Genomic DNA, 19720 nt, shown 5'->3' on the forward strand with positions numbered 1-19720 from the left:
TGCCTTATCTCCGAACTTAGCACTGTGGTGATTAATGCTCAGATCAGAGATCTCTGCAGTGTTGTCCAGTTATTGGCAGGTGGGCACGGTTTGCCAAAAATGACCTGGTGCGCCTAATCAGGTTGAGGGTTTGGAGGTTCCTCACCCCTGCTTGTTTTGGGGGTGTGTGTATTCTTTTTATGCTTTGGCCTGTCCATTGAGGGACGCCCCCCCGCCTCCTTGTAGCCCTCCACCGATACAGCAGAATGAGGTGGTAGAGTGGACTGTGCCAGTTTGTACTTGGGGGGGGGGGGGGAGATAACCTTTTTGAATGTTTCCCTTGAAACAAATGAGCTAGTACATCAGAGGCGGAAAACTAGTTCGTCACCCTGCTCTGCTAGCTTTCTGCTTCCAGGAATCTCAGGGGTGGTGGTGGAAGGAGCATAATAAGAACCCTGATACATCGGATCAAGGTTTGTTTATTCCATCGTCCTGTTTCCCACAAGAGTGTTGTGTCACCGTAAAGCTGAGCAAATTTGATTATGTCATTAAGACTACAGCCCCGCCCTCTACCCTCCTGCCGCCCCTGACAGATTACCGCCAAGGGAATGCAGCTCCTGACAGGAAAAGGGTTGCCTGCCTCAGCTTCTGCATCAGGTATAGGGAACCTTTGGCTCCGCAGATGTTGCTGAACTGCAGTTCCGAACAGCAGGCATGGCCAGTGGCCAGGGATGACTATGGGAGTTACAGTTTGGCAGCATCTAGAGCAGCCTTTCCCAACCGGTGTGCCTCCAGATGTTGTTGGACCACAACTCCCATCAGCCTCAGCCAGCATTGCCATTGGTCAGGAAGATGGGAGTTGTGGTCCAACAACATCTGGAGGCACACTGGTTGGGAAAGGCTGATCTAGAGGGCCAAAGGGTTCTCTGCATCTGTCTTAAACGCACAGATAACTGGCCCAGCTGTTGTAGGGATGGAGAGGCGAGTAAAATGGTTGCAGGGGGACATTGAAAACATACATTACATCCAGCTTTTTTCTTTCAAAAAGTGGTGTACATGGTTTTACACACACACACATTTTTATCTTCACAACAACCCTGTGAAATAGGCTCGGCTAAGAGGCGGCAACTGGCCGCGTTGGGATTTGAACCAGAGTCTTCCCACTCTAACCAAAGCAGCTGCACTCCATAAGCCAAGCTGAAATCTGCCCCCCTTTTTTCATCTCCCTCCCGCCCCACTGCAGCCACTGCCTACATGTTCCAGAGGCAGCTCTCGCCCAGCCCGGGCTACCCGAGTCAGTACCAGCTCTACACCATGGAGAACACAAGGCAGACCATCCTCAATGACTACATCACCTCCCAGCAGATGCAAGTCAACTTGCGGCCTGACCTGGCCAGGGGGCTCTCTCCCCGAGAGCAGACCTTAGCCCTCCCCTACGCGGGAGCCAGAGGTGAGTCTACTTGGTCCAAGGCGTGAGCTTTCCGGATGACAACCCAGGGCTGTCTTAAAGCCAGACATTTAAAACCTGTCCCTTTTCCAACCTCGGTCATTTCATGTGTCTTGTATACAAGTGTGGGTTGCTGGCTTTCCAAATGGGGTTGAGGGTTCAGTATCCGTGGAGGAAGAGAGATGTTCACGTCCCTTTTTTTAAAACAGAGCCTGTCAAGCAGGGTTGGCAAACCTCCGGCCCAACGAGCCACATTTGGCCTGCCAGATCTCCCCATTTGGCCCGCAAGGCTGTTTCAGGCAAGCCATATCCACCTGCTCCACACCTGATACCGTATCTGACGTCGCGTGTGGGGCAGGGCTTGACCAAAGGGGGCTGTGCCTGCAAAGCCCCTTGCACAGTGTTTCCCAAGGGTGTGACAACCGGCTGATTGCTGGGCACTTCGGAAGTGCAAGGGGCCCAGCAGTATATGGAGAACTCTAGGTTGGAGAAGGCTGGCTTGGAATGTTTCTGAACTGTAACTGTATTTTAGCATGTTTCTAATCTGTGTTTTGGAATGTTTTTCTTTTGGTCGCTGTTGAATTGTTTCGTTCATGTTTGCCGCCCTGAGTACCTTCGGGAGGAAGGGCGGGATGTAAATCTAATAACAATAATAGAATTTGGCAGTGGAGGAGTGAATGACAAGCAGAGGGGGTTGTGTGTGTGAGAGAGATGTAATATAGTATGCGTATATAATCTGGGTGTGATGATGATATGATTCTCGGTATCATCAGCGTGCGCGTATAGTAGGTGTCTAATATATGCAGCCCTGCCCTGTGGAGCTCTTTGCCAATAGAACTTGGGCAGTAGCCATCCCTGCTTTGGTTTTTAGACATCTTCTGAAAACTGTATTATTCAGGCAGTCCTTTCAAGCCTGAGATTCTTTGCCAACCAGCTCATCGACGTCGTTACTGTTTTTATTGTAACAGAGTGTCTTTAGTTTGTATACCACGTTGTGATGTTTTATATGAAAGGGGAGGTTATAAATGTTTCAGATACTGTACATCAGTAGTTCCCAAGCGTTTTCCCCTTTGGACCACTTGACAATGGCCGATGGTCTGGGCAGACCACGTCCTGGTTTTTTCTGCCTGTCGTTGCTGTTGTCAGTGCGTGGCGCCAGACGCTGTGTTGATTTTTAATTTTTTTTATTGCGCTATAATTTGTGTTCCCTAGAATCCAAATTATAATACCATAAAAGAAGCAATAGGAATACAATTTAAAAAATCAATGTGAGTATTTAATGTGGATGTGCCATGGACCACAGTTTGGGACCCCCTGGTATATATAATACAAGGTGCACGTCTCACACATTCATACAGTCATCTTGTGGACATCACAATGACTTCTTGCCACCCTCTTTTTTTAAAAAAAAAATAGGAATCATTGACCTCAACAGCATGGCTCCCACCATCTTGGTGCCCCACCCAGGAGGTCCCAGCACCCCCCCGATGGACAGGATCACCTACATCCCTGGAACACAGCTGGCGTTCCCCACCAGGCCTTACAACCCTCCCTCCATGTCTCCAGGTGAGATCTGCCTGCGGCCAATCAGAAGCACCAGATGAGAGCTGTGGCCACTTCCCCCCTCCCCGAAGCGACGGTGGGCTGCCTATCCTTCCACCGTGGTGGTGAGAGCAGCCAAGTGTGCTTATAGCCGTTGACACCCACCCATCGTGGTTCCAAGGAGGCTGCCACTGATCACCCCCCCAGTGTGTCAGGCACATTCTCAATCTTGTGTCTGTGTGTGTGTGTTTACACACATGCAAAACTTGGCAGCAAGTTCTCTCTTAGGGTTCTTCATGCCTAGAAGGAGTGTTGATGTCCTCTCTGGGCTTTCCCCCACCCCTGGCTTTGGGTTTTCTCAGAGGCGGGTGCTTCCATACCCCTGCCCATCGTGTTCCATTTCTCACAATGCCTGAAGACCAGACAAGTTGTGATGTTAATGGTGTGCTTGCAGTTGACATGCACGGGGTTGGGGGGGGGATTGTGTTACGTAAATAGCAGTCATGGGGGGAGAACATGTGCAGGGTGGGGAGGGGCAGTTTTAAACTCTTTTCCTCCTCTTGCTCGAATGATCCTGACAAAAATCTCCTCTCTGAAGCTGCTTTTGGCTTTCCAAGGGAAGCTTCCGACGCTGGAGGGGTGGCGGGCTTTTTTAGATAAATCCATAGCTCTGACTGGTGAATCGTGTCCCTTCTCCCTCTCCCCCCCTCTCCCTCCCCCCCCCTCCCTCCCTCCCCCCCCTCTCCCTCCCCCCCTCTCCCTCCCCCCCCTCCCCCCCCTCCCCCTCCCCCTCCCCCTCCCCCTCTCCCTCCCCCCCTCCCCCTCCCCCTCTCCCTCCCCCCCTCCCCCTCCCCCTCTCCCTCTCCCTCCCCCCCTCCCCCCCCTCCCCCCCTCCCCCCTCTCCCTCCCCCCCTCCCCCCCTCTCCCTCCCCCCCCTCCCCCCTCTCCCTCCCCCCCTCCCCCCTCTCCCTCCCTCTCCCCCCCTCCCCCCCTCTCCCCCCCTCCCTCCCCCCTCCCCCCCTCCCCCCCTCTCCCCCTTCTCCCCCCCTCTCTCTCCCCCCCTCTCCCCCTTCTCTCCCCCTCTCTCTCCCCTCCCCCCCCCGCCTTGGAAGCCTTCTTCAGACAGCAGGCAAGGGGGCTGGATGTTAGAACAACTGAGGCTTTTTAGCAGACGCTAGCATCCTCTCCAAACTACAGTTCCCAGGATTCTTTTTTGGGTGGGGGGCAGCCATGACAACGGCAAAACCGGTTCAAGCTTTGTTGTGTCATCCAGGCCTTGTACAAACGAGCTGTCTGGTTTTTTTCTTCAACCTCTCCCCCCTCCCTGAAAAAACCATTTCTCCTCTTTCCTCCTCACCAGGGCACCCTTCACACTTGGCAGCCTCTGGGGCGGCCAATGCGGAAAGGGAAAGAGAGAGGGAGAAGGAACGGGAGCGTGAGAGGGAGCGTGAGAGGGAGAGGATAGCCACCGTTTCCAACGAGCTCTACCTGCGTCCAGGTGAGTGCCCGGAAGTTGAACCCCGTCTTGATCCGCGTTTTGTTTTTGATATGTGTTTACTTGTTACGTTTACATCCCACCTTGTCCTCCAAGGAGCTCAAGGCAACACACAAACATGGTCCTCCCTCTCCCTATTTTATATCCTCACCACAACCCTGTGAGGTAGGTTTAGGCTGAGAGAAACAGTGACTGGACCAAGGTCACTCAGTGAGCTTCATGGCTGAGCAGGGATTTGAACCCTGGTCTCCCAGGTCCCAGTCTGACACTCTAACCACTACACCATCCTGGGGTGTGGATTGTTGTTACTTTGCCAGTGGGAAGGAATTTTCCAGGGTGATCTACTCTCTGTTGCTAGGAGGAAGGTTGTTTGAAGAAAGCTTTTGCTTGGCAGGGGGGTGGATCAGGCCACGGGGCCCCCCATCTAGTCCAGCATCCTGTTCTCGCAGTGGCCAGCCATATGTCTAAGGGAAGCCTGAAAGATCGTCTCACCCTTTATGTACCCGGCCGATCACTGCGCCTTGCAGGCGAGGGCCTCCTGCATTTCCATCTCATCAGCAGGTCCATTCCACGCAACATAGGAAGCGGACCTTTAGTGTGGTGGCATCGACCCTTTGGAATTCCCTCCCCTTAAATATTAGACAGACACCAGTCGATAATGATCTCTGTTTGGCTTACTCCTTGCTGATAGCTGACTCACTCTCTGGGGTTAAATACTGCTGCGTCATTAGAAAATTTGCTTTTAAGTCCAGCTGAATTTTTTTTTTCCAGAGAGCCTGCCACCTAGTGGTTGGAGAGGAGTCTGTCCTCCATCTTTGGGAGAGGGTTGATCAGCAGACCGGTCAAATATTGTCCCGTTAACACTTTTAAAATATCTGACTGTTAATGAGAACAACAAAAAAGATGATCATTTGTTTTAAACTGTTTTTAATACTGAATTTTTCAAATGTTGTAACCTGCCCTGGGATCTCATGGTGAAAGGTGGGTAAGAAATCTATAATCAATTAATCAGCATCTGGTTTGATACTTACAATGCAGATTGCCAAAAACAAATCTAGAAAGCTGTTGTGAAGCAACAACATTCACGTGGGAAAAGTCGTTAAAATTTCAAATTGTTGTATGACTTTATTTCCCCTTTCTTCCCTTCCCCCATATTTATCCTCACAACAACCCTGTGAGGTAGGCTTTGCTGAGAATCTGGCTGGCCCAATGTCTCCTGATTAGCATCCTGGCTGAGTTAGGATTTTAACCAGCGTCTTCCCAGTTTTCTACTCAGACTCTTCCTACCCCAGGGATAGCCAACTGAGTGCCCTCCAGAAGTTGCTGGCCTTCTCCTGGAGGGCACCACTTTGGCTACCCCTGCTCAGTGACAATGGCTTTGGAGAAGGGCAGTAGCTGAGTGGCAGGGCACTTGCTTTGCATGTGGAACGTCCCAGGTTTGATCCCCAACGGCATCTCCAGGTAGGGCTGCGAAAAGACTGCCTGCCTGAAATCCTGTAGAGCCACTGCCAGTCAGTGTCAGCAGTACTGAACTAGATGGACCAACGATGCGAGTCTGCGCAAGGCAGCTTTGTATGTGGGAAAGCCTCCCCCTTTCCAGATCTCACTGACTCTTTCCTCCCTTGACGTTCTTAAGGCGCTGAACAGCCGGGCAGACCCAGCAGCCACGGCTACGTCCGCTCCCCTTCCCCTTCGGTCCGGAGCCAGGAGAACGTCATCCAGCAGCGGCCCAGTATCTTCCAGGGATCTAATGGGACGAGTGTGATCACCCCGCTGGATCCCTCCGCCCAGTTGCGCATCATGTACGGGTTTGTTTTCAGCAGGGGATCTTGTTCGCTCCTGAATGTCTTTCCCTGCAGTTTAAGCAAAGTTGTGTAAGGTGGTCCTGAGGTGGGATGATTGCTCTGAGGAAGGGGCCACACGCTTTGATTGCAAAAGGTCCCGCATTCGGTCCTCGCTTAAAGACGTGTTTCTGTCCTTGAGGCACGAGTTTCTCAATGCGTGCACAAAAAATGTATTATTTCCTTGTGGCTGCATTAAGTTGGAGAGGTGGTTTTATTTTATTTGTTTATTGAACACCATTTATATGCCACTTGATTGTACATAGAACCTCTAAGCCAGTCGTTCCCAAAGCGTTCTTTTCCCACGGCCCACTTGAAAAATTGTGAGGTTCTTAGCGGGCCACTTGATGATTTTTCCGCCTTTTGTAGCAATTGGGGACGCTGTATGATTTTAAATGGTATTTTCATGGCTTGTTTTATTTCTTAGAAGTTTTATTGTACTGGAGTTTAGATTCCATGGAATTCAAGTTGTAATACAATATAAGAAATATTAAAATACAATTGAAAATCAATCCGCGCATTTAACGCAACGGATGGGCCATCTCCCATCTTCAGCCACAATTCCACAGACATGCCACAGACCACCTTAATGAAACTTGAGGACCACTGGTGGTCCAAGGCTACAGTTTGGGACCCCCTGCCCTAAAAAAACCAAAACAGTCGTTAAAAGCGTCAACAAAAGACAAAATTTAAAAAGAGATATTGAAAAAAATTCAAAATATAATTAAAACTAGCAGCTAAGCTAAAAATATTAAAGTGCATTCTGACTTCTGCCTGACTGGACGGGCTTGCCAGAGCAAAAACGTTTTTGGCAGGTGCCAAAGAGAGTACAGTGATGGTGCCTGCCTGATGTCAATAGGCAGGGAGTTCCAAAGTGTAGGTGCTGCCATACTAAAAGGTCAATTTCCTACAAGTGCAGGGCTAATATTGTGCAGCATCTGTAAAAGTGCCGCTTCGGCAGATTGAAGTGAAACCTCTTGGTTCAGTGTGAGGGAAGCTATATTTAGCCTGAATGGGAGATGCAAGAGTGGCCTTCAGATATTTAAAGGATTGTTGCACAGAAGGTGGTGGGAGTGTGTATCTTGTTGCTCCAGAGGGTAGACCTTAGAACCAAGGGCTGGAAATTGGCAGGGAAGCTGGTTTCAGCTAGGCATCAGGAGAAGCTTGCTAATGGTCCAAGCTGTTTTGACAGTGAAAGAGCCTCCCTTGGGAGGTGGTGGACTCTCTTCTACCCTGGAGGAGACCTTTAACCAGAGGCTGGACAGCCACCTGTCGGGGGTGCAGTAATTGCAAGATTTCCTGCCCTGAGCAGCGGGTTGGACTGGATGACCTCCAAAGTCCCTTCCAGCACTATGTCTTGTCTCTAACAGTAATTGTACGCTGAGTAGATCCATGGAAATTAATGGATGTGAATAACTTTGGCCCATTCATTTTGATGGCCTACTCTTGGGCCACATTCACACCGTATACTTATTCCACTTTAAACAGCCGTGGCTTCCCCAAAGAATCCTGGCAAGTGTAGTTCATGAAGGGTGCTGAGGGTTATTTAAAGACTTCTAGTCTCCTCACAGAGCTTCAGTTCCCTGAGCGGATTAACAGGCAGTCCATCTTCCCAGAGACTTCTGGCAATTGTAGCTCTGTGAGGGGAATCGAGGTCTCCTAACAACTCTCAGCACCGTTCACAAACTACCCTTCCCAGGATTCTTTGGGGGAAAACCATGACTGTTTATAGAGGAATAACAGTGTGAATATGGTCTGAGTTGAATATTTATTTATTTCATTTATTATCTTTATTGTTACCCTGCCCTGTTTTCCAAACTGTGCAATCATTTGACGATAATGCTGCCTTGCAGGATCCAACCTTGGAAACCCTTGCTAGGTATACCCTAACATCTTGAGCTGTTCCCCCCCCACCCTCACCCCATTCCTTTGACCCAACAGGCAGCTTCCTTCTGGTGCTCCCACCATAACCCAGGGCTTGCCCACGTCCCACTACAACACAGCTGCCGATGCCCTGGCTGCCCTAGTGGATGCCGCCGCCTCCGCTCCTCAGATGGAAGTGGCCAAGTCAAAAGAGGGCAAGCACGACGGGGGCCGGATGGAGGAGAACCTGGGCCGTAGATCGGTAGTGAGTGAGCAACAGCAGCAGATGGAGCAGAAGGCGTTGGAGGCGGAGAAAAGGGGGCCGCCGGGCCTCTACGCCACGTCCTTGTCAGGCTTTTCCAGCGGCAAGTCCCAAAGCCAGTCTTCTTCGGGCATCTACTCGGAGGCTGGGAAGGACAAAGGCCCGCCTTCCATCTCCATATACGAGAAGGAGCTGCGGACGCATGGGAAGACCACCATCACAGCCGCCAACTTCATCGACGTGATCATCACGCGGCAGATCGCCTCCGACAAGGACGCCCGCGATCGCATCTCCCAGAACTCGGATTTGTCCTGCAGCCGTATGTCTCCTTCGGCCGCCGCACACGGTAGCTTTTCCTGCCTTCTTCACCGGGCTGTTGGTTTTCCTCTTTAGGGGCAGGGTACCCTGGTGACGGTGATGGGGCACGGCTATCCCTCCCAGGTCACATGCTGGCTCTGTGTGTGTGTTTAAATAAAATGTCTGTACCTCTTTGTGACAAAATGTTCTCAAAAGTGCTTTAGCAAAGTCTTCTCAAAAGGGTTTATGTCACACAAGGTGGCTTACCGTCATGTATGAATAAAGAGATTAGTCAGCGTCCTCAAGCTTTCTAGGGGCACATCTGGAAATTAGGAGTGCCCTCTCCTGGGCCTCCTCGCCCCGAAATTCCAAAGGCAGTGGAGCTACCAAGAGTGGTCCCCTCTAGAGATCTTAACAACCAAGATGGTCTATAGGGAAGGAGGTGATCTTTCAGGTGTGCCGCCTTTAGACTATGGCTTCTCCCCTAAAGACACTTCCTTCACTTACATAAGTTTGTTTGGAAAATTTAACTCTGGACATCGTGCTTCCACAGTGAGAATCGTGTTTCTAGGCCAACAAGGCCTGAGCTAGTACTACCAGAGCTGGATTGGAAACAGGGTGCCTTTTAAATGACCTCCATCTCTCTCGTTGTATGTAGTTCCTTCCTCCCACCGTTACGAACCCCCCAGAGATGCCATTGAAGTGATCAGCCCTGCAAACTCGCCTGTCCCTCCCCAGGAAAAGATGCAGACTTATCAACAGGAACCCTCCAAAATCAGCCAGGCAGAAAGTAAGTTTGACCACCCTCTGCCCTGCATGGGATTGGGTCAGGTTTAAACAAACGGGGCTGCCCCTGTCCACATATATTTTAGCCTGGAGCTTCCCAAACAGTGGACCGAGCTTCATTCAGGCCGTCTGCAGCATGTCTGGATCGGTGGCTGAAGACAGGAGGTGGCACCTCTATAGCATTATACGGTCATACTGATTTTTAATTGAATTGGTTCTTTAGGAAACAAAAGAAGCAGTAAAATTGCAATTAAAAACCACACACCGCCCAGCACAGCGCATGGCAATTGATGCAACAGGCAGAAAAATAATTAAAATGGTCCGCCAAGATCCTCAGCGAACTTCAAGCCATCCGGGGGGGGGGGGGGGGGGGAAGGTTCGTCTTAGCCCTTGTCCTAATGGTAGAGCTTGGAGTCACCCAGTGGAATTAATTGGCAGTGTGGGCTGCAGCAGAGTCAAAAGGGAATGACTTCGTCACACAACTTATGGAACTCACTGCGGCATGATGTGGTTGTTGTGTAGGGACCTTTACAAAGACTGTTTACTCTGGGCTTCAGCAATTTGTGTTTTAACAGTGGATTATTTTATGCTCGTTTATGGGTTGCCTTCAGCTAAGTCCTTCTCTCTTACCCACTGAAATTAACGAACTCCACTTTGGTCAAGCTAAAATGGTTCAACCAGAGAGAATTCCGGGAGCCTTGTGGGCCCCTGGGACACCCTGTTGAGAAAGATCTGCAGATCAGTGCCAAACAGGCAATTTGCAAAAGTCAAGAAGATGCAGCCGAACCTTATTTGTTACCTCTTATTTACTTCCTGAGATCAAAAGTCAGGAAAAGGGGATATTGCGCATCAGGGCCCCTGGGTGGGACTGTCTAGCCCCCCTTATCTTCAAAGGAGGGAATCACTGAAGGGGCACCTAGGATGTCTAGCCATGTCTAAACTTCAATGACTCTAATCCGAACATTGAATACCCCTGTTTTTGTCATTCCTTTCCTGGAAGAGAAAAGTGATTTGTATAAACAAAAATAGCTTAGACAGCACTCATGGAAGTGGGGTGGGGGGAACAGGTCTACTAGCCATAGAACATCCATGTCCAGAGGCAGCATGCCTCACAGTGCTATTTGTTAGGGAGCAGCGGATGAGAGGTTGGGGAAGGATTGCTGCCTTTACGCCACTATTGTGAGCTTGATCCAAGAGGGGCATTGGATGTTGTGAGCTGCTACGGGGCCTCTGTTTGGACTGGATGCCAGACTGGTTGTGCCCCTTGGTTGGATTTGAGCTGCACTAGGTATGAAGACCTTGGTGCCTTCCAAATGTTTTCAGACTCCCATCATCCCCGATGGCTCGCCATGCTTGCTGGGGTATGGATGGATGTGAATTTCTGTTTCTTGCTGTTCCAGTCTTAAGTTGCGTTCTCCCCGTTGAGTCCTCCCCATTTCTATATCAGTTTTCTATGTATATATATATATATATTTATTTGGCATGGAAATTTGTATGGATTTTTGTGCGCATTTAACTGAACTCCCACTTTTCCATATGCCCTGTACCTAGCTTTGGGCCTATAGCCATACTACCCTGAACACGCCCAATCTTGTCTGATCTCGGAAGCTAAGCAGGGTCAGGCCTGGTTAGTACTTGGATGGGAGACCGCCTGGGAAATACCGGGTGCCGTAGGCTTAGAGGAAGGCAACGGTCAACCACCAATATCTCTTACCATGAAAACCCTATGAACATATCCAAAAAAGATTCATAGGGTCGCCATAAGTTGTCATTCAAGGCATATAACAACCGCCACCTGGCTTTGGCTGATAGGAGTTGGAGGCCCAAAAGCACGGTTTAGGACCACAGGTTCCTGTCCCCTGGGTCTAAACAGTTCTTGGGTTGTGAGTCACACGGTACAGAAATAACTTTTTTTTTTCTTTGACGGGGAAACCAGGAGACTGCAGCCGTCAGTACGAGGGACCGATCCACTCTTACAGACCTCAGCAAGATTCTCCGTCACCGCAGCAGCAGCAGCAACTGCCTCCCCCACAGGGTGACGGGATGGGGCCTGTGCCACGAACTCACCGCCTCATCACCCTCGCCGATCACATCTGTGTAGGTTTTGTGTGCTTGGGCTGTCTGTTGTGAGGCCTACCCCCGGATTCTCACCGCCATTGTAGGAACTTGTGTGATTCCACCCCCCACCCCCACATATGCCTATACAGCCTGATGCAGCACAGAGAATCCAGCCCTTAAAGTTATTTATTTATTACATTTATATCCCGCCTTTCCTCCGAGGAACTCAGGGTGGCGTATATGGTTCTCTCCATTTTATCCTCACAACAGCCCTGTGAGGTAGGTTAGGCTGAGAGACAGCAACTGGCCCAGAACCCAGGTTGTTGTCCAACAGTCTAACCACTACACAACCACTGGCTCTGTATAGTTTTGGTGGGTAGAATAGTTGGAGATGGTGGGTATGATAGATGGGGGCTGTAGTTCAATGGTAGAGCACTTGCTCTGCATGCAAAAGCTCTCGAATTCAGTCCCCAATGGCATCTCCAGGTAGGGCTGGAAAAGACTCCGGCTTGAAACCCTGGAGAGCTGCTGCCAGTCAGTGTAGACAATACTGAGCTAGATAGAGCAGTCTGATTTGGTATAAGGCAGCTTTGTAAGTTCCTCTTTAAATCAACCCTCGATGCATAACCATGAGGACTGGAATCTTGCTATATTTTTAGGTGATGGGTTGCAGCTCAGTGGTAGAGCACTTTGCTTTACCTGCAGAAGGTCCCAGGTTTATTGCCTGCCATCTTCAGCTAGGGTTGGGAATGTCTCCTGCCTGAAACCCTGGAGAGCCACTGCCAGTCAGCGTAGACACTATTGAGCTAGGTGGATCAATGGTCTGAACTGGTGCAAGGCAACTTGCTGGTTGTCATCACCAAGGCAGGGATTCTGTGCCAAAATTCCTTACACCCAGAGCCAAGTAAACACCCAATATGGTTGGTCAGAAAACTGAGTATCCTTCATGTTGTTGGTCTAATTTCTCACACGCACACACCACTTTCCCACAATTCAGTGTGTTCCAGTCTGCGCAGATCATACATGCTTACTGTTAATTCTGCAGGTCAAAGAATGCCTTCCTCACAGGCTTGTTTTTATTTTGTCTTTCCATTTTCCCTCTAGCAAATCATCACCCAGGATTTTGCTCGCAACCAAACCTCTACGCAGCCATCCCTCCAGACTCCCACTAGCACATTCCAGACCTCTGCCCCAACTTCCATCACCACCACAAACCGGGTGAAGGCCTCCAACCGCTACAGTCCCGAGGTCCAGGTCCAGTCTGCACCTCACCAGCGTCCTGGGTCCCGAGTGTCACCTGAAAACCTCTCGGAGAAAAACAGGGGAAGGTAAAGTTCTGAGTGCTGAGGGGCTGATTTTTTCCCCTGGTGGATGTTATGTTAAGCATCTCATATTTCAGAAAAGACTTCCCTGGATTGGGAAGGAGATTCGGTCTCTTTCACCCGCTCTCTCGATACTGGCTTTGGGTGCTTGTCCTTTGCTCAGAACTGGCTTTGATGCTTTTGATTTGCTTGGAACTGGCTTTGGCTGCTTGTCATTTGCTCAGCTTCATCAGGGGCCATTGCTGATCTTCTCACTACGAAGAACCAGTCATTCAGTCCTTCAGGGGAGAATGTAGAGAGGAAGGCTGTGTAGGGTGGCTGGAGTTAGTAAAGTTTTATGTATTGTTGTGTACTGCTGAGAGATTGCTGGTGAAGGGCGGTCCAAAATGAAATAACAACTCCTTTGAAATGTGGTGCTGGAGGAGAGCTTTGCGCATACCATGGACCACGAAAAGGACAAATAATTGGGTGTTAGAACAAATTAAACCAGAACTATCACTAGAAGCTAAAGTGGTGAAACTGAGGTTATCATACTTTGGACACATAATGAGAAGACCTGATTTACTAGAAAAGACAATAATGCTGGGAAAAACAGAAGGGAGTAGAAAAAGAGGAAGGCCAAACAAGAGATGGATTGATTCCATCAAGGAAGCCACAGCCCTGAACTTGCAAGATCTGAACAGGGTGGTTCACGACAGATGCTATTGGAGGTTGCTAATTTATAGGGTCGCCATAAGTTGTAATCGACTTGAAGGCACATAACAACAACAAAAGATAATAAAAATATTAATAAAGAAAAGGCAGCATTTTACTAACATGCCCCATCAGCGCTAGGATTGCCTGTAGTGCAGTGGGACTTGCCTCCCTCTTCTCTCCCAGTGTGCACCCTGCGTCTTCCCCAGATCTGCTCTGGAGAGTTGGGGGAACCCCTAGAACAAATTTAAGGGCTGCTGGGGGGGGAGCAGGAGGAGAGAGTGGAAGTTCTGGTGTGCTACTGGTAATCCTTGCACTGACGGGACCCTCATTTAGCACTGCACTGGATACAACATGCTAACATTATTTATCATTACCATTTATTATTTAATAATAAATAATAAAACACTTCGGTTTGTATGCCTTTTTAATAAGATGTCAACCCAGGCGTTACTTGCTTGAACGTCTCCCAAGAAAGGAGACCCCACAAACCTCCCTCCACAGTCTATATCCTCACTCTCCCTCCTCTGTAGTTCAATAAGTGCCCCCCCCCTCAGGAGGGGAAGATGCTGTGTGTTTTTAATTTGTATCAAGTATGCCAGCCTTTTTTCACTATCTCTTGCACTGCAACCTCTGTAGGCTTGGGAAGTCCCCTGAGCGGAGCCACGTTCCCTCCGAGTCCTACGAGCCGATATCGCCGCCCCAGGCCCCAGCCGTGCACGAAAAGCAAGACAGCCTCTTGCTCCTCGCCCAAAGATCCGAGCCTCTGGAGCAGAGGTAGGCGAGCCGAACTTCAAAGCGGTGGTTGCGTCTGTTTGCTCGGCAGGGCTTGCCCGTGAGTTAAAGCGCTCCCACGTGACCTAAAGAGGGAGGCGCAGAGTCTGAGGTGTCCCAACAGAAACAAGTACCATCTTTGGATATTTCTAACAAAGTGGGGAACATAAGAATAGCCTGCTGGGTCAGGCCAAAAGGGGCCCATCTAGTCCAGCATCCTGTTCTCACAGCGGCCAACCAGATGCCCCGATGGGAAGCCCACGAGCAGGACCTCAGCAAGAGCACTCTCCTAACTTGTGATCTGCAGCAACTGGTACTCAGAGATAGACTGCCTCTGGGTGTGGAGGTTCCTTTCTCAGCTATCGTGGTCAAGGAGAGCCTGTTTGCTGGGTCAGGCCAAAGGGCCCCCCCCCCTCGTCTAGTCCAGCATCCTGTTCTCACAATGGCCAACCAGATGGGAAGCCCCCAAACAGGACCTGAGTGCAACAGCAACTCTCCCCTCCTGTGGCTTCTAGTAACTGGTAGTCAGAAGCATACCACCTCTGACTGTGGAGGCAGAACGTAGCCAGCCTGGCTAGTAGCCATTGATAGCCTTATCCTCCATGAATTTGTCTAATCCTCTCTTAAAGCCATCCAAGTTTAAACTGCAGCCCAAACTAATTTTCGGGCCCTCCAGATGATTCGGAAGGCTGAAATGCTTGCTGTCCAAGAGACCTCAATTGCTAGTGAAACAAGGGACTCCAAAGCCCCCTCCAGGCGTGCTGTTAAGATGTAAATACTACATGCGTGCAGGGATGAGGGCGCTGTGTCCACCCTGAGGTCGCTATGCCTGTCTCGCACGTTCAGGGATGAGGGCGCTGTGCCTGTCCCATCCCTGGGTCACTATGCCTGATGTCATTCCCCCTCCATGGTCACTAACCCCCTTCATGAGTCGAGAGGCTGAAGTCTGAAACGAGGAGCCTCTCTAGCTGTGGAGGTGCCTTGCATGGTTTAGAACCCTGCAAAATTTGGGTTAACTGCATGGGGAACCCCCACAAGTAGAGGGGGCTCCCCACTTCAAACATTCCCCTCCAACTCCAGGCGTGACCCGTGACGATGGAGCTTAGCATGCTTATCTATGCTCATGCATAGCACTCAAGTAGGGTCCACGCTGGCAAGAGTGACAAAATTTGGTAGCCTCCACATTTGTATGATGTAGTGGTTAAGGTGTTGAACTGTGACCTGGGAGACCAGGGTTGAATCCCCACACAGCCATGAAGCTCACTGGGCGACCTTGGGCCAGTCACTGCCTCTCAGCCGCAGAGGAAGGCAATGGTGAACCCCCTCTGAACACCGCTTACCATGAAAACCTTATTCGTGGGGTCGCCATAAATTGGAATCGACTTGAAGGCAGTCCATTTCCATTTCACATTTCAATGTGTGCTGAACCCAACCTCTGCCTTTCAAGTTTTTTGCCAGCAGTTTAACTTTTTTTTTTTAAGTTCTCAAAAGTTTGTCGTGGTTTGATGATGTCTCTCTTTGCCTGACGGTGTTGACCTGTGCGTTTTTTTGGATGCTAACAAGAATGATTAGTTTGCGTCGTCCCATTTTAAACTACCGGATTCTGTATTGAGCGCCTTTTTTATTTTCCTTTGGCAGAAAGGTGGTTCTAACCAGCTTTTTAAAAAGTTCACAACATGTGCAGGCATGTGCCTTTTGAAAATACAGCCAGTCCTTTCTTGGTATGTTTTTAAAATTCCTTCGTTCTTTGATCTCGTCAGGACGGACTCTCGTTCTCCGGGGAGTATGAGCTACCTGCCTTCGTTCTTCACCAAACTTGAGAGCACCTCGCCGATGGTGAAGTCTAAGAAACAGGAGATCTTCCGCAAATTGAACTCTTGCAGTGGAGGTGACAATGACATGGGTAAGAGGGTTGTGCCTTTGTGTGATATATGGGAGCTTCTCATTTGCCCTGAGGAAAATACACTTCATTCAGTCATTAATGACAGCTGGTATGGCACAGTGGGGAGGAGAGCCTGGCTGGGAGTCCAGACTCTGTGAGTTCAAATGCTGCTCGTGTCTCCTGGGTGTAAAGGGCCAGCTAAATATCACTCCCACAGCGAGTGGCTCGGGTTACGTGCCCTGCCACCTGTGCAGCCGTGGGCAAGCTGCATAGTCCCAAGGAGCCCAGTTGCCCCCCAGCTGGCAGTTGCGGACAAGGAAGGGGCTGGCTTGTGCAGTGGTGGCAAGCTGAGGAGGACTAGCCTCAGAGGGAGGCAATGGTAAACCCCCTCTGAATGCCCCTTACCATGAAATCCCTATTCATAGGGTCGCAATAAGTCGGGATCGACTTGAAGGCAGCCCATTTTCATTCATTAAAGCCTGCTCTGATTATCCCCCTCCCATCTGAAGGGGCTGTCTGCTGTCTCTCTGCATGAGTTACTGTTCTGTAGTAGTCTGCTTCTAGTCATCCAGCACTGGGGAGTAGAGTCCTACAGTCGCATCTCTGCACTGAAAGCAGCTGAATTATTTAATCCTATCTTCCTCCAGGCTTGCCCTCTGCCCCCTGCTGAGGTTTTGGACTACAATTCCCATCAGCCCTTGCCAGTACAGCATACTGGCAAAGGCTGAAAAACAGTTCCAATGCAGAGACAGGATAACAGTTACAATTTGCTCCGCGCAAGCCCAAGCACATGGCCTCTGGGAGATTACTCATGAAGGAATGCGGCCCTCAGGCCGAAAAAGTTTCCCCTCCCTGGTTCTAAGGGAAAACTGAGTGGAGGGCAGAGGGGGAGGAGAAAATCTGATTTGGATGATGGCTTTTTTTTAATGCGTCTGTCCTTTGGGTTGATTCCTTAAGATTAATTGAGATCGTGTCTTTCTCTTGTTCCACAGCTGCTGCTCAGCCGGGGACAGAAATATTTAACTTGCCTGCGGTCACCACCTCAGGTGAGCCTTCCTGAAACCACCCAGTACGTCACGATAAAGGAGTGTCCCTCTTCCTGCCTCGCGTTGTGATTGCTCTGCCACAGAACGCTCTCCCGAGGGGCCAGTGGTAATGAGAGGGTTTGGATGCTCTCTTGGTAAAGTTTTACAAAACGTTTGCATCCAAACACACTGTGAGGGAGGAAGAGAGGAGGAGAAGCCTCAGAAGGGAAATGAAGGGAAATTATGAGGACTAGAAGCGTACACTGATGCAATGATGACTGAATACCAGTTCCTAAACTAGCACTTCGCACATGATTGTGATGGTACTGACACATTTGCTTTTTTAATACTCGTTTTCACCTTGCCTTCAGTGAGCTGTTTTGGTCCTGGGACGTTTTTAGGTTTCTTGATCCCATGGGAGAGATCCTTAATTCCTGAGGAATTTATGCCAAGGATGGGCCAGCCGCTTCGGGCCGGCAACCAGACAGCGGTCTCCTTTTGCACTTGAGACTTTGGGCTGTATTTTTTGTTTCATGTTCCCGCAGGGTGAATCCTGGTGATCACCTTTTCTCCTCTAACATGCAGTGAAACATTGCCAGTATCTGAGTGCTGCTTCCAGGCAATTTGGTGTCCCTAATCCGTCTCTCTCCCACCCCCCCACCCCTGGTAACTTGTGGAACAGCTTCCCACGACCTGTGATTGTAGGGACTGGAATGAGTGAGTAGAAGAGAACAGAAGTGAACTCCCTGTTTTGGGGATGGGCATTGCCTCTGTGATAGAGCTTTGTGCTTCCCAATCCAAAGGTGCCTAATTCCCAGGATCTCCTAATTATAAAAGGAGCAAAGGCCAGGAAAAGATCCTTTCTCTGCCTGAGACCCCGGAGAGCTGCTGCCAGTCAGAGTAAGCAGTCCTCAGGCTGGGCAGACAAAAGAGGGTGTTCTGGTATGAGACAGCTTCCTATGTTACCCAACCAGGACAGGCTCCTTGTAACGTCAATGGCAAAATCCATCATATTTACCTATCTACAGCAGTGGACTATGATGGTCCCTGCTTTTTAGGATCACAGTCTAAAAAGACACGACACGCAAGAAAAAACCCATGGGAGGGAGGAGGGAAAAGCAAAGCTCCATCACAAGCTCTTTTGGTTTTATAGCCAACATTGGGGCCTGTTCTGGTTTCCTTTCCCTTGATAAAGAGCAGGCCCTCCCCTGCCCCCTGCCCCCCCAGGTTCAGATCCAGGGGCCGAAGTGCTGCCGATCTCCAGGCCAAGAGGAGAAGGCAGCTCCTGCCACCATGCTCTTTGACAGCTGCCTTTATAGTGGATAGAATCCTCACAGGAGAGACGGGGGCTTGATGGAGTGGCCCCTCTCCCTTGCTGAGGCCAGTGGTGGTGCTAATGATAATGATGCGCTTGAAGAGCTGTCCTCCCTATAACTGGAAGGCCTTTCTCCCTCTAACTCCATGGCTTTCACTCCCGGCCTTCCTGCCCATTCTCCGGCTTCCCTCATGACGTCATAGCAAGAGTGTTGGATGGCATTCGTAGGCCACCTTTTCAGTTCACGCACAGTGGCGGCAAGGGCCAAGAAGCCCAGGCAAAGCCTGAGACCGACTGGCTTGCGCGCCCTCAGACATGTGCCCAAAGCCTCTCCAGTTCGCTGGGGATTTCCATGCTGGGTGTGGGGGAGTCCCTCAGCCCCCTTGAAATAATAACCAGCATGGAAGGAGTTTCCCAGACTCCCGAAACCTTAAATACCACAGGCCTCCCTGAAGGGCTTCATGGGTGGCGTTTGTCAGAGTGGCCCATGTGCATGCAACTCCCCTCACTCTTGCGTTTTAACACACACGTAACAGTCTCTCGCCTGGGCATGTTCCCCTCATGGCACAGTCGGACCCCTCTCCTAATGTCAGCTGCTCGCATGGCTGGCTGGCTGGCTGACATTTTTTCAGCTGCTTCCGAGTTTGCTCACTAAAGCTTCGGAGCTTTGCATCATCTAGACTTACCTTCCTTTTTGCGCTCTTTCTCGCTCCTCCTCCCATGCTCTTTTTCTCTATCCCTTCTAAAAACCGCTTCCCCCTCCTCCCTGGCCACCTTTGCTGTCCTCGCTGAGGTGTGTCTTCCTCCTCCTCCTCCTCCTCCTCCTCTTCCTTCCCAGGTCCAGTCAGTGCTCGAGGTCATTCCTTTGCAGATCCTGCCAGCAACCTGGGCCTGGAGGACATCATCCGCAAGGCCCTAATGGGCAACTTCGACGACAAAGGGGAGGACCACGGCCTTGTCATGGCCCAGCCCATGGGCCTGGTCTCCGCCAGCACCAGCTCTGCCCTCCCGACAAGCAGCGAGGCCCGGAGGGAGGACGCTAACCCATCCCCCAGTCCGGGTAAGAAACGCTGTGGCTCGTTTTGGGGGACGTTGGGGCAGACCGCATGATCCCAGTAGATTCTTTATGTGCAGCATGA

General features: G+C 50.4%; 1 protein-coding gene and 1 pseudogene across 8 annotated transcripts in view; both read left to right on the forward strand.

The window, feature by feature from the left end:
- The window catches only part of NCOR1 (nuclear receptor corepressor 1), a 109253-nt gene that overhangs the window by 85266 nt on the left and 4267 nt on the right, over window positions 1-19720 (forward strand). For 7 of the 8 annotated variants that reach the window (XM_061605353.1, XM_061605352.1, XM_061605355.1 and 4 more), the window contains exons 34-45: window positions 1223-1429; window positions 2843-2992; window positions 4329-4466; window positions 6100-6265; window positions 8246-8775; window positions 9385-9516; window positions 11449-11609; window positions 12675-12898; window positions 14225-14362; window positions 16120-16262; window positions 17234-17287; window positions 19420-19641. In XM_061605353.1, the coding sequence (XP_061461337.1) occupies window positions 1223-1429; window positions 2843-2992; window positions 4329-4466; window positions 6100-6265; window positions 8246-8775; window positions 9385-9516; window positions 11449-11609; window positions 12675-12898; window positions 14225-14362; window positions 16120-16262; window positions 17234-17287; window positions 19420-19641 (2265 nt within the window). The remainder of the gene's footprint in view (window positions 1-1222; window positions 1430-2842; window positions 2993-4328; window positions 4467-6099; window positions 6266-8245; window positions 8776-9384; window positions 9517-11448; window positions 11610-12674; window positions 12899-14224; window positions 14363-16119; window positions 16263-17233; window positions 17288-19419; window positions 19642-19720) is intronic. The other variant, XM_061605356.1, reaches the window with a different exon arrangement.
- LOC133374524 (5S ribosomal RNA) lies at window positions 11070-11189 on the forward strand (annotated as a pseudogene).

This window comes from Rhineura floridana, chromosome 21 (assembly GCF_030035675.1).
Source record: "Rhineura floridana isolate rRhiFlo1 chromosome 21, rRhiFlo1.hap2, whole genome shotgun sequence".
In the NCBI taxonomy this organism is placed as follows: domain Eukaryota; kingdom Metazoa; phylum Chordata; class Lepidosauria; order Squamata; family Rhineuridae; genus Rhineura; species Rhineura floridana.